Below are 14,937 nucleotides of genomic sequence, written 5' to 3'. Positions count from 1 at the left end.
CGGAAATCATCAGTCAATCTGGTTCTGCAGGCAGGTCCCAGGAAGCAGCTGCTCCTGCCTCCCGGGGTGCCAGGACTGGGTGCCAACTGCAGAGAGTCTTTGGTAAGCTGACCCCCAAGGAGAGCTTTACCTCCCTTAGCTCATTTAATCTTCACAGCATTCCCAGGACTAGAGAGAAAAAAAAAAAACATTTTACAGATGAGGAAACAGGTTGGGTAAATGGCCCAAGGAGGAGCTAAAACCCAGGCTTGTCTACTCCAGAAGCCCATGTGTCTGGCCATACTGGCAGGTCCAGAGAGGAACCCCCACCACTAACCCAGCCCTGGAGCCTGTTTCTGCTAAACTTAACTTAAAGCCTCCTGGAGCTCTTACCGGAACCCAGACAGGCCATCTTCCTTCTTCCCTCACCTCCCTCTCTGACCCACTCCCCTCCTCAAACAGGCCAGCTGTCTTTCCCACTCCACGCCACGGGCCCCTGGAGTCCTGTTTCCCTCCTCATGTCCTGCAGTCCTTTCTGCAGCCAGTGACTCTGGATCTGACCCTTCCACGGCCCCCTCCTGCACCACCCTGTCTCCTCTTGCCAAAACTGCCCCCTCTGCCTCTTCACGATTCCTCTTGCCCATGGGCTGGGCAGCTCCGGGCTGCCAGACTCAGATTCCTCAAACACCGTTTTCAGCATATCAGCCTGCTGCTCAGAAACCTTAAATAAGGAAACGTACGTCCACGCAAAAAGCTGCACATGGGTGTTTATAGCAGCTTTATTCATAAATGCTCAAACTTGGAAGCAGCCAAGATGTCCTTTAATAGGTGAACAGATAAATAACCTGTGGTCCATACAGACAATGGATTATTGAGTGCTAAAATGAAATGAGCTATAAAACCGTAAAAAGACATAGAGGGACCTTAAATGCATACTACGAAGTGAAAGAAGCCAATCTGAAAAAGCTTCATACTGTATGATTCCAATTATGTGACATTCTGGAAAAGGCAAAACTATGAGACAGTCAAAGGATCGGTGTTTGCCAGGAGTTGGTGGTGGGAGGGGAGGAATGAACAGGCAGAGCACAGAGAATTTTCAGGGCAGTGAAGACACCCTGTATGATACCGTAATAATGGATACATATCATTATAAATTTGTCCAAACCCGTAGGATGTACACCACCAACAGTGAACCATAACATAATCTATGGACACTGGGTGATAATGGTGTGTTGATTTAGGTTCATCAGTTGTAATAAACGCACCCCTCTGATGGGGATGACCGCACGTGTGGGGCAGGGGATGTATGGGAATTCTCTGTACTTTCCCATTATTTTTGCTGTGAACCTAAAACTGCTCTAAAAAGAGTCTAATTTTTTTAAAAAAAACCTTAAATAATAACTACGATAATACTACCACTACTATCAGCTACCTATTGAGCACACACAGGCACTGCTGAAATTGCTTTGCCTGGACACTGGAGCCACAGAGCCACTATGCATGGACCCGAGGGTGGCAGAACCACTGGTTAAAGTGCCAAATGAAAGTAACGGCAGGTTCACAAAGTAGATCCTGCATCAGATCAGGGAGAATCCAGCTCAGCCACTGGCTAGGGGCCTGCTGAGCACCTCAGCGTCTGCATCTGTAAAACGGATGTGCCTGTGTTTCCTCTCTCACAGGGCGGTGAAGACAGGGAATGGTACGATGCATGTTAAGATGCTTTATTAATGTCAAGCAGATGTAAAATGTTGGTTTTCCCTAAGAGTTTTCTTGCCTTCTTACATCTTCCTTTGGTCATTCCTCTTTTCATTCCAGAAGTTTTTAGAAATAATTGCTTTAGAAAGTTCTGGCCTACCTCAGCTGTGCTGGGAAGAGAAATGAGGGGAAAGGTTGTGGAGTGGGCCAGGATGAGGAGGGGCCCTGCCAAATGAATCCAGGGCCTGAAGGAGACAGCTGAGGCTGGGGACTCCTCTTCTCCAGCTCTGGCTCCTGGCCCAGGCCCCACTCAGCTTCTCTGCTGTCCTGGCAGGCCTCACCGGTGACCTTGGCTCCAGGCTTCTGCTGTCCCTCCCCAGGCCCCTGCCCTGAAGAGCTCCTCCCCCACCCCCTGGCCTGGGGACAGATGGACTCTGGCTTATGGCTCTGCCCCAGCTATCTGCTCAGGTAACACAGGCATCTAGTCACAGCTTTAAAGAATTAGGGGAAACATTGCATCACTTTTTTTTTTTTTCATTTTATCCTATCAAAAATCATTCATCACAACTTCAAGGTCTGCTCTTCTGGGAGATGAGAACAGAGAGAAATCCCTGTAGCCTGATCCACCCTAAGTCCCTCATGAAACAAGGCAGGGCGTGAATGAACAAAACATGTCCCCTAGCCTGAATTCTGGAGGCCCAGGGGCTGAAAAAGAAGGGGGAATGTGACAGGCAGAAGAGGAGGAAAGAGCGTGACCTAGAGAAAGAGCGTGACCTAGAGAGAGAAGAAAGAAGCCAAGGATGCACTTCATGTGCTCCAAGAGGTGCAAGGAACCAAGTCCCAGACCGGCTCCCCGCCCCCGCCATCCCTGAGCACACAGCCAGGCTCAGAGACCCAGCAAAGGGTGTGGGGAAGCCCCCCACGGGGTGAGGGAGAGCAGGGTCACCACAGGCAGGCGACCTGTCCTTCTGAGCTTGTTTCCTGGCCCATGCACTGGGGCTACTCACAGAACACCATTCCTGGGGTTATCATGAAGACTAGATGATTCAGTAAATGCCTGACTGACTACATGTTTTAGATACTTCACTACATATATGGCACATAAAATGCTGCCTGGCACATGGCGGGCACAGAATGAATGGCAGCTTTTAAATGCTTCCACAAGGTTCAGAGCCAGAAATCAGGATTTTTACAAGCACATATGCAGCACTAGCCGGTTTGGCTCAGTGGTTACAGCGTCGCCCCGCGGACTGAAGAGTTCTGGGTTCGATTGTGGCCAAGGGCACACACCTCGGTTGCAGGCTCAATCCCTGGTCCAGGTCGGGATGCATGCGAGAGGCAACCAATTGATGTATCTCTCTCTCATCGATGTTTCTCTCTCTCTCTCTCCCTTCTACTCTCTGAAAAGCAATGGAAAAAATATCCCCAAGTGAGGATGAAAATAACTAACTAACTAACTAACTAAATAAAAGTACATATGCAAAACAGATGGAATCTAAATAAGGTGGAAAGATCTTATCAACGTCAGCCCCCTGACTGTAATGTACTGTTGTTATGTGAAATGTTACTATTAAGGGAAACTGGGTGGAAGGTATATGGGTTGATCTCTCTGTGTTATTTCTTACAACTGCATGTAAATCTATGATTATCTCAAAATAAAAAGTAAAACAATTATTCTCTTAGCTGGGAAAGTTAAATTCATACTCTTGAAGACTTGCATATGTACAGATTACCTGTGTAAAGACACACACTCACTACAGGGCATGCTTCCAAGGAGGGGTCCTGCTTGGAGTGTGGAGGGGTGGCCCTGCTTTTCACTGTATATACTGTTTTGTACCTTCTGGATGTTATACCAGAATACATATCACCGATGCAATGTGATTAGTTAATTTAAAAATAAAAATTAGCCTGGCCGGAGTGACTCAGTTGGTTGAGCGTTGTCCCATGCACCAAAAGGTTACTGGTTCAATTCCCAGTCAGGGCACATACCTGGGTGTCAGGTTGGATCTCAGATCAGGGCACCTACAGAAGGCAACCAAGTGATCTCACATTGATGTTTCTGTTTCTCTCTCTCTTTCTCCCCCTCCCCCCCGCCCCCCCCCCCCGATTTCTTCTTTCTAAGCATGTCCTCGGGTGAGGGTTTAAAAAAATAAAAGTTAAAAAAAAAATTTAAATTAAAAATAAAATGCGTTTCTGATTCAGCAGGTCTGGGGTGGAGCCCAAGGACTTATATTTCTAACAAGTTCTCAGATGGTCCACTCTTTGAGACCCACTGGAATCAACCACTTCTAAGCTCCCTTTCCTACCAGAGCTGATTTTGTGAGAATTACCTCCTCCTACTCCACCCCATAAAGTCCCCACAAGTCCTCCCTGAAGCATATTATCCTTTATCCTTTACACCCGACCTGGACAGTGGGACTGAAGGAGGTCAGGTAATAGGGAAGGGAGATCCTGCATAAAGGAAGCGCAAGGCCAGTGTCCGGGTGTCCCAGGTGCAGGTGGCCAGTCGGCCAGCAGGGGGCTCCTGGGCACCTTGCCTGCACGGAGCTCCCAGGGAAGATGCCAGCTAGGCTGGTTCTGGCAGTATGGCAGGGACAAGGGGTAGGAGGCAGCCTGTGGGTGTTCCTGCTCTCAACTGTCAGCCACTGAGAGAGGTGTGTGGCTTGCTGAGATCTGGAGGTTTGGAGGTCACTTCACCCCAACCCCAAATGCTTCCTTCTGTGGGAGACAGACATTCAGACACAGAGAGGGCCTGGCAGAGAGGAACAGGCGTCCAGGACATGGGAACGGTCACAGGAGGTTCAGCCCAAATAATATTCCCTCTACCCAATTCTAAGCACCCACACTCCTGGCCCCAACCCTCCTGCACCTCATTACCTGGCTCCAACAATGAGCTGGTTCCTGGAGGGATCCAGAGCGAGCTGGGAGAAATCTCGGGCTCCAGGGTAGGTGAAGTTAGAGACCCAGGGCTTCAGGTCTGGTGAAGGGAGAGGCAAGCATTCAGTTACTGTTGGGCCAGGGGTCCCAGCATTAGACAGGAGAATGGAAAGGCTGCGGTCAGGGTGAAGTCAGGGTGCAATGAGGCAAGAGGTGCCAGGAGACCTGTGAGCAGCCAGCTGGGGGGGAGCAGGGTGTTGTCACTGTTCCTACTATGTTCCCTAGCTCAGAAAAGGGCTCCACCTGCCCCCCAGCTGCCCAAAGGGAGACCTGTAATCACCCTTGACTCCCTCAGACCCTCACCAGCTGCATCAAACACACTGGCAAACCCTGACTGTTGTGCATCCAACTGTCTCTGAAACCCATCCATCCTGACCTCTGCACCCCACCCCCTCCAGCTACCAGCATCTCTTGCCTGAACTGGTGCCAACAGCCTCCTAACTGGCCTGGCTTCCACTCCTGCCCTTCCATCCATTTCCCATAAGGCAACCAGAGTGATCTTTTTAAAATGCAAACCTGGTTGTGTCACTCTCCAGTTTGGAGCCCTTGAAAAGCTCTCAGTAACCCCGAGAAAAAGTTCCAACCTGTGGCCCCACTGTCCTCCCAAGTCAGATGCCAGTCACATTCATTATTTAGTGATCTATGGAAAGAATGATGCTTCATCATTTACATCCTCTTAGACTCTCCACCCCAGCCACACTAAACAAGAAACTGTGCACTTCTCCAGATCTACCCCGCACGAGCCTGCACACTTTCGCACTTCCTTTCTCCCTCAATGGAACAGTTCCTGTTCACTCCCACCCCCACCCCAGCTGCCCCAAGAAGCTTTCCCTGACTCTCCCCACAGACCTCCACTTCACTGCCATCAAAGCCCCATCTCCCTGGGTGTCTATCCCAGTGGTTTGTCCTGGGGGACAGGGAGGATCTTGCTTCTTGGATCACCAGACCCCTCCCAGCACCTGGCAGTGTTTGAATGAACATATGAATAATCCTCAGCTCAACTCACTCCCTTCTGTGCATGAAAAATCAGGTTATCTGACAAGGCTCCACGGAGGGTGGGTGGTCAGTATCCATCCCTGTCTCCAAGGAAAGGTCTTTCCAGCCAAGGCCAAAACCTTTCATGGGGTTGGGTGGGCAGAGAGGAGACCATCTGGATGGATGGGCAGAGGTGTGGGGAAGAAACACCCAGAGAACAGTACACAGCCGACTCCCTCTTTCCTTTCTGGGGAGACCCTCTTCTCCCAACTCATTGCATGGCCCCTTAATAACTGCCCCTCGGCCCTGCCTCATGGGTGGAAGGGAACTGACTGGTGAGAGAGCCTGGGGCAGAGGAACATTCATGCTGCTGGGGGTAGAGATGAGGGGGACTGTGAGGCCCTGTGTCTTCTCCGCATCGTGCATTAGCGACTGGCTCACAGGAGGCCCAAAGGAGTGTGTGCGATCCGAGGGAAATAAATCATTGCTCATTACCCCTCCACTACAGAGTAAAAGCAGCCCTTCATTTCTGCACGACAGGCAAACACTTAATCGCTCGCTGGAGAACTAGAGGTTTTGCGAGTTGGATGTTTTTCAGAAAACTGTGCTATGCATAACTTAAAAAAAAGAAGAAAGAAATTCTGCAACAAAACCAAGCTAACCCCTTGGGTCTGCTTCTGCTCCCAGCAGGTGACTGTGGGTTGGCAACAATTGTCACATAGTTACAATAACATTTGTGCAATATTGGTATAAGGAGTGGATCTGGAGTCCAGTAGGCTGGGTTTTTAGCTGACCTCAGGGCCACTCTCAGAAATCCTGGTAGGATATTCTACTACCTTGGAGATTAAGCCAAGGGTCCTCCTCTTCCTCCAGGAAGTCTTCCTGGACTATTACCTCTCTAACCGATCTCATTTTGTTTCACATTCTCTCTACCCTTTCTGTTCCATTCACAGTGTATGTTATTGTTACTCAGTGTGCTCAAGCGTGTTTTCTCTGGGGGAAGGGGTGTATGTGTGAAAGGACTTGCCTGTCCTCATCAGACTGGGTGCTCCCCAACAGTAGCACTGGGTCACACTTTAATTCCCTCTTCCCTTCTAACAGAGGTTTTCCAGATGTGGGCAGCCAAACAGGGGAAGAGGTGGCATGACTGGTCTGCAGCAAACCAGGAGAAACTCCGCCTGGGGACTTCTCAGCTCAGTCTTTGCTCAGGCCCATCCTTGGGACGGAAGGAAGAAGGAAAGGAAACAGGGCAGGAGCCAGGATGACAATGGGGAGGTGAGGGGTCAGGGGAGTGGAGGGCGGAGGCCCCTTCCAGTTTCTGTCCCTCTCCCCTAATGTAAAAGGGACCAACATGGGCAAAGGGGAAAGGGAAAGATGTGCAGCCCAGTGATCCTGGGGGAGCCTCCTTGGAAAGGGAGCCAGCTTCCTCTGATTAAACAGGCAAAGAGGACCAGAGGGAAGGCTGTCGTTAAAACACCAAGCACGTTCTGAGCTCCATGAGCAGCGAAGGCTTTGGACAGCGTCTTTAAGAGAAAAATGACATTCTCCATGACGCGCCTGTGATTTTAATTATGTATAGTCAATTCAATTACCCACTTTGTGGATTAACCACTGCCAGTGTTAACTCCATGTTGGCTTCTCCTTGCTGCCGAGAAAGGCCATGCTGTGGCAGAATGGATAACATGTGGATCAAAGAGAAATACAGGTAGGTCTCCCTTAAAGGAAACACACAGCAGAAAGTATAACCTTACACAGCAGGAAAATGTCAGACTCTGCAACTGGCAGCTCCTCTAGGGTATTGAGGGGTTATTTACAGATTAGTCAGGTGTCAGGGGAAAAGGAAACTCATAGCTACAAGGTTGGAAATCTATGGATCGGTCAGAAATAATGTATAACATATGAGGGGTCCTGAAAGTTGGGGTGCTGGTGCTGGGCTGGATTATGACAACTTCTCTAGAATACAGTGTCACCCCGAAGACAGTCAATCACCCAACATGAATTGGGTCTCTAGTGTGTGCTTAGTCATGTAAAGGGATGTGGCAAGACAACAGGACTAACTAGTCCTGGTCCAGGTCCAACTGCACTGGGGGGCCAAAGGGAGTGATATTTAAGGAACAATAAGAGATGCCTGAGTACTCAGAAAATACTCTTGCTCACCTCTGAGGCCCCACGGTGTCCAGCTCCGTGTCTGGCGTCAAGCAGGATCGAATAAAAATTTAGTGAATGGACAGGAAAACCCAGAGCTGTCAGAATGGGGAAGGAGGTGAGTTGGCTTAGGCCAGGAGGCCTGGGGAGGAAAAGCGGAGATGATGCCACTCTCCAGGACTGCCAGTCTAAGATGACGGGCCATCTCTTCTTGCCAGGAAATAAGGGGATTCATAGTGACTCAATGTAAGCCACCATGTCAACCTGAGCCTCATTCCCTCATTCTGAAAGAGGGTGCCAGGACAAGTCAAGCAATTTACATGTGAAGATCAGGGAGCCAGGCCCTCAAGGAACACACCTCCCACAGCTCTGCCAACCCCACCCCAGCCCATTTGGCTCCAACACAGAGCAGCCTGGCTGGGGGACAGGGATTCCGCTGCTCTCTTTCCATTGTCCCTGCCCCCAGAATCAGCCAGGCCAATAGTGACCCCGGAGAAGCCCCTGAGGAGAAATGTTTCACTAGGAGCTGCCACAGGGGTCCCCAGTGTAAGGAGGACAACCCTCAGCCCTCAGAATCCAGCTCCTTCTGTCCCCCACTTGTCTTCCCTTCAGTGACAGCCAGCAGCAGCACCTCAGGAGCCATCAGGAATCTGAGGGTGTGCGGCTCCTTTTGTAGGCTTAAAGACATCGCTAATTTACTGTAATCCACTTAAGCCTTCAGAGCCCGGATCTCAGCTCAAGCAAGACAGCACAGAGAAAACAGCTGGAAAACCTCCTCAAGGCAGGAGAGGGGAGCAGCGGCAGCTGGGAACCCCACACTTCCAAACATTGCCAGTCCCCCCTCCCAGCCCCCAACTCCTATTCATACAGGCTCCCCGACCCCCAAATCCCATGCCAGCCTCCGACTCACGGATTGATTTTTGCACCCTGGTTTCCACCTTCCCCTCTTGATGGACTGCCTGGGACCTGAGGGTGCAGCACTAGGTCACTCTGCCCTGGGGACAGAGTCAGGAGGCTCTGACAAGTCTCTCCCACCCTCTGCACCTCAACCCCCCAGTTGTAAGGGGAGGTGGTCGCTTTGCCCGCCTCCCTGCCAGGGTTATTGTGAAGGGAAACAGGACAGGTGTTTATAAGACTTTAGAACCTGGGGCCCCCTGAGTGCATCGGTGTGAGCTTCCACGAGGCAATGGATCTGAAGTGTCAATGTGGTTGCACCCCCAGGGACCCCCACACTGGCTCACACAAGTTAAGGGAGAACACTGGGGAGTTCCAGTATTTGTGTTTTGCTTTGTTTATATATGATCATCAAATGTTTATACTAATTTTAGAAACTCTTATTGAAAACTCATAGACCCTTCAGAAAATATTATGCCCAGCAATTCACAAATCCCAGTTTGGGAAACACTTTAAGTGGACACTCTCATACCCTCCCTTGACAGACTGAAGGAGTTACTAGTTATCAGGGCCCCTTTCCCTGGGGATTCCCAGGACCCCAAAGAGGGGCATCCCTGCTGCCATCTTAGAGCAGAAGGAAGCTTTTCAGAGATACTAGGTGATTCTAATGAGTGAGTCATCTCTGTTCTTCCCCCAGAAAAGCCAAGACACAGAGCTCATGCCTTCAGAAGAGCCAGAGCTGAGACAACCAACCAACCCTCAGCCAGCCCACCCAGGGTGTCCACACCTCCTTCTCTAGCAAAGAAATCCCAGAAAGACCCCTCCTCCTCAGGTAAAATGAGCGAAGGGCCTGAATAAATTGTCTGGAGCCAGCCCATGGCTGTTGTCTTTCTTACAAATCTCTGTACCCTACAAAAAATGATCATCCCAGGACTTCCAGCAGCCAGAGGGACCCTAAGTCCTTCAGGACAAGATCATTGCAAAAAGAACTGAGTGGGAAGTGGCTCTCACCTGCAAAGGCCACGGTGGGGTGTTCCCTTAGGGTGCACAGCTGCTGCTCGCTGCTGGGATCACTGGTGACATCCTGGGAGCTGGAGAGGTGGAACACCAGCAGTGTGAGGCTGGGTGGCAACAGGGTGACAGCCAGGGGTCCCAGGAGCACCATGGTGGGCCCCTCTGGGGTCCCAGCTCCCAGAGGCAGGCTGGGGGAAGACCTGCAATGCAAACATTCAGTCTCACCATGTGCTCCCTCAGCAACGCCCACTTCTCCCACGTTCCTCGCGGTTGTCAGGGGCCCCACAGGTTTGTTTTTTGTTTGTTTAAATAAATTTATATTTTATTTATGTTAGTTAGAGTTTATTCTGCTCTAGTAATGCAAAGTTATAGATCATATCTTAAAAGCTAATTTCCCTTGGAACAGTATTCTCCACAAAAACTGACAAATTATAGAGCTTTTTCTATTATGATCCCAAATGGCTTAAAATTTGCTTCAGTGATAAAAGTGGTATCTTAGGGATTTTAATAAATGCAGCCAGGACAAATGAATAGCCAGTTATAAAAAGATAAATTTGGATCCATAACTCACACCTTATACTGGGAAAGATTCCAACTGGATAAAAAATTAAATGCTGAGACTAAGACCAACAAAATACTAGAGGAAAATGTGGGCAGTAATCTTTCTAACCTGAGGGCGGAGAACCAGGGCTCACAATGCAGATGCTGTTAAAGGAAAGACTGACAAATTTAACTGCCTAGAAATCGACAACTCCTGCACGCTCCCCCCCAAACAACCTCCAGCAAAATCAAAAGGCAAATAACAACCCGGAAAAAATATTCGCAACTCACATCACAGACGAGGGGCTAATAGTCCTCCTATGTAAATAACTCCTGGGAATCAAGAAGAAAAAGGCAACAATCCAGTAGAAAAGGAATATAAAGGCAAACTGGGCTTAAAAATATGAATGACACTTGTTCTCACTCATAATAAGAGCAATGCAAATGAAAACTTAGACTGAGATACCTCTGCTTCCTACCAGCTCAGCAAAAATCTAAGTTAGACAACACAATGTGGGAAAGAAGGCGCTCTCATTTACTGCAAAATGGCACAACCCCTGGAGGGGACTCTGACAATATCTGGCAAAACAACAGAGGCATTTGACCTTTGACCTAACTTCTGGGGGTCTAGCCCAGTGCTCCCCAAAGTATGGCCCATGGACCAGTATAAACTCTGATGGCTCTGTGGCAAGAGAGTCGCAGATATTGGAGAGTGTTTAAAAACCCTTATAGTCATTTGACAGAGTAATTTTTATGTCTATTGGATCTAATAACAAAATATTTATTGAATTTAACAAAATATTTGGACCTGTATTTCGCAGTTTTTTTCTTTCAATTCGCTTCTCTAGGGATTCACTTTTATTAAATTTTACATGACCATCCACCTGCGACAGACTATAAATTGAAAAGTAAAACCTGTTCCTTCATCACAGGTTGTTGAGAAACAAAATAGACCTCAGAGGCACCTGAGCATGTGCAAAGCACCAAGGAGCAAGATTATTCTGTTCTGTGAACTAAGAGAGGACCAGAAAGCCACCAGAGACTGCTTGAATAAGCTATGGTATATCTTTGTAACAGAATACTGTGCATCTCTAGAAAAGAATGATGATTTTCTGAAGAGTTTGATATGGACAAATCTCCAGGGACGTTAAGTGAAAAAAGCAAGGTGCACACAGTGTCATAGCATGTTACCTTTTGTGTAAAAAGGAGGGTAGAGATAAAAATATATATTTATATTTGTTTATCTTAGCATTAACATACATTGGAAAAATAAACCAAACTAATAAAAAAAGGTTACTATAAGTAGCAAAATAGCAATCCAGGCTTCTCAATATATACCATTTTATATTATTTTCATTTTTGAATAATACCTATGTCTAATATTACCTAGTCCATAAAAATTTTTAAAACCTATTTAAAAACTAGTTTTGGTTCTCCAAAATTTCTAATATGAAAGGGCCCAATCGTTCCCCTGGCAGCCTGGCTCCCACCCTCTGAGTCAGCTCCCCCCTCTCCTTCAGAGGCCCATCCACTCTGTCACCAAGCTCTGTTGGCCTCACAGCCGTCACAGGCCTCTGAGTGACCTCCTGGTGTTGCTTTCCTCGTCTGCGAAACGAAAGGCTGAACCAGCGCAGGGAGTTTCCAGGGGGCTAGGATGGGGGACCAATCAGAATCTCTTCCACTGGGATGGAGGCCCGGAGCCACCAGGTGCGTGATCCCCAAGGGGATTCTGCCAGTCTCCCGGAGGACTAGAGGCCCTTGGGGTTCCTTCCCCCCCTTTGCTCTTAACCCCTCCTCTCTCCCCTTCCTGCTGCCGCTACCTCACCCGTGTCTGGAGAACTGCAGTAGGATGGTTTCCTGCCAGGCCTAAGTTTCCTCGCGGGTGTGTGAAATGGGACAACACCTATCCTCGCGTTGCTGCAAGGCTTCAAGCAAATACTCCAGTGCCCCTTCTGCCTTGCTCTGCCACATCCTGCACCCACGGGGCGATAGTTCCTACAGCACCTCTTTGATCCCTTCATCCAAGAGTCTAACCATCCCAGTTCTTCTCCTTACCGCTGTGTGACTCTGGGAAAGATACTTAGCTTCTCCCTGCCTTAGTTCCCCCAAATGGGGAGTGAGAATAGCAAGATCAAGCCCCTCTGCAGATGTTAAGTATTAAAAGAATGACTATCTTTACAAGGCCCAGCACAGTGCCTGGCAGACAGTGAGCACCCATTAGGGAGAACTATTCTGATGCCCTGAAGAGGTGGAGGGGCCTGGGGGGTGGGGTGGGATTTCCTTTCGCCCTTGACACTTGTATTGGATGCCTTCTATTTGTCCCTCCAGGCTCTCCTCCTGCCTGCTTTGTGCCTGAGCTGCATTCAGGGACCCCCTGCCCTCTGTTTGGCCAAGGGTGGTGGGAGGGCACCGGCAGAGGACAGGAAGAGGGAGGAAGGGAAGGAAGAAGCAGCAGAGAAAGCTCCTGACCAAGCTGCTGGGCCTCTAGGTTTCAGTATCAATTCCTCCCTCCTTCCTCCCCTCAGGCCCCGGGGTATCACCCCCTCCTTACCAGTCCCAGGGACCCCCAGCGAGCACTCCCATGCGGTTCCAGAATCCCTTCCCCCAGCTTGGTAAATAGTTCCTTTATTAAACTGCCCTCCCATGCCCCACTTTGTGCCATCTTTTCCCTTGGGGTCCCAACACCTAATTGGTGATATTCGACGCATATGCAAATATCATCTTCTTAACCTCAGCTGGGCTTTTCCGCTAACTGCCCTCCCCTCATTATTCCCAACCCGCCGTTGCTTCCCCTGCTCCCTTCCCGGGCCTCCCTGCCTCCCGCCCCGGTCTCACTGCCACCCGCACTTCCCCCAGGCCTGCTCCTCTCTGGGGCCAGACCCTGAGCTCTGGGGCCTGAATTAGGAGCACATCCCGTGCCTCCTCCCATCCTCCAGACCCCAGGCCTTTAAGTGCCTAATTTCCACAGCAGAAGTTCCACCCATTTATGGTTTTTATGTAAATATGTCTTCCGAGTCCCTCCTGAATCAATAATTGCTAGATTAATACCACTTCCTCCACCTGGGCTCCAGCACAGCGTGCCTGCTGTTCGAGGAGAAGGGAACACAGTGTGTGGATGGGGTGGGAGAGGACTGAGGGCCGAGCCTGGATTCAGCATCTCCTCTGCTCAGGTTGGGAAGGAGAAAGAGAAGAGGAGAGCGCCAAGCCGCAGAGGGACGTGCACACCACGCGGACCCGAGAGTTCCCAGAGGTAGACAGTCTGGACATTGGTCAGGGAGGAGACAGCATGGGCCTTTTTCAGATGAGCATTTCAATCCTTAGGAGGGCAAAGGCGGGCCAAGGGGCTGACTGAGGATCCCACAGGGGCTCACACACAGGCCTGTTTGCCATCACCTTCAGGACCCCCTCTGCCCTTGGCAAGGAAGGCAATAGACCCCAAGAAGGGTGCAAAGGAGGGAGAGAAGGATCGGGGCAACGAGGCAGGAGCTGGAGTATGCGCTGCCGATGGTCAGCGCAGGGCTCTATGGGCCAGGGCTTGCAGTTTTGCAAATGCCAGTGGAACAGGGGGTGCGGCCCTGAAAAACGGAGAAGAGGGGTCAATCCCCACATCACCAAGGGTGTTACAGCGTCTGACCTTTTGAACAGGCTTCTAGAGACTTGGTGGGGGTGGGGGAGTGACTTCCCAACTCCCAAAAATTCCTCATCTTTGGAAATTATCTCCCCTTCATCCATAGGTCAAAGGAGTAGGCCCCTGGCAGCCTCATATATATACCTATCCTCACCCCATGATAGCTGCTGCACCAAGGATAGGCATGTGGTTCAAACACATCAATCAGATGCTCTCCCGTTGCAATTTGAGTGTGTAACCACCCCTCCCTCCAGGGTCATGTTAGTCTTTCTAGAGGAACCTGGAACACGTAATGTGGGAGGGTGGCGTGGCATCTCCCACCTGTCACATGGGCTGAGGAGAGGAGCAAAGACAATCTGAAGGCAGAGACCAGCGACAGGAGACAGGGAGCAGAAACTCTGGGATGCCGACAGCCTTCCAGTTCCCAGTTCTAGCCCTTTCCTGAGGTCTGACTACCTCCTACTGCCATGAGCCACCCCCTCCCGGATCCTTGCAATAAAGTTTCTCCTGGTTTTGCTGAAGTCAGCCAGAGCTGTGTCAGACCAGGAGCCGCCTACGCAGTACTGCCTCCTCACTTCATTCCTGCCTCCTCCTTCCGGGAGGAACCTGGGGTGGGCTGGGGCCCTGTGCCCTGCTCCAAGCCGTTCCTAGCCTTTCAGACAGGCGTGGTCAGTGCGAGGAGGGAGGGAGCCATCTGGGGACTTTTGGGGAAACGCTCTGCAAGGGCCTTCCTTCTTTCCGCCTGGCCTACAGGTAGGACAGATGGTGCCACATCAGTCTCTGCTTCTTTAAGTGACTGTTAGCCAGGTGACGAGGATGGTGGTGCAGCAGACAGGGGGAACTTGGGATGTGGGTGACAGAGTCAGCTGTGGTCTGCCTGCCTCTGGACTTCTTTCCCGTGTTTGAGCATCACAGTTCTGTGCCTGTTTCCTTGTCTGTAAAACGGGGAGAATGATAGCACCTACCTTACACAGTTGTTGTGAAGATTAAATGAGTTATTTTGCCTGCCAGGCTTAGAACAGCACCTGCCACGAAGCAGGCATCTTATAAGGGTCGGCTGTTATTACTATTTTTATTCCTAGAGAATCATCCACTCCTGAGCTGTTCACACCTTGTTTTTTAGGTCTCAG

General features: G+C 50.0%; 1 protein-coding gene across 1 annotated transcript in view; it reads right to left on the bottom strand.

Annotated features, from left to right (window-relative positions):
• The window catches only part of SEMA5B (semaphorin 5B), a 109,088-nt gene that overhangs the window by 27,223 nt on the left and 66,928 nt on the right, over positions 1-14,937 (bottom strand). Inside the window, exons 2-3 of the mRNA XM_081138474.1 lie at positions 9,637-9,839; positions 4,552-4,651 (exon numbers count right to left, since the gene is read on the bottom strand). Coding sequence (XP_080994600.1) covers positions 4,552-4,651; positions 9,637-9,790 — 254 coding nt within the window. The 5' untranslated portion in view covers positions 9,791-9,839. The remainder of the gene's footprint in view (positions 1-4,551; positions 4,652-9,636; positions 9,840-14,937) is intronic.

Source organism: Miniopterus schreibersii (assembly GCF_964146895.1).
Source record: "Miniopterus schreibersii genome assembly, chromosome: 5".
NCBI classification, from domain to species: Eukaryota; Metazoa; Chordata; class Mammalia; order Chiroptera; family Miniopteridae; genus Miniopterus; species Miniopterus schreibersii.
Note: the sequence above shows the minus strand (reverse complement) of the source record. Positions and strands in the feature narration are given on the sequence as shown.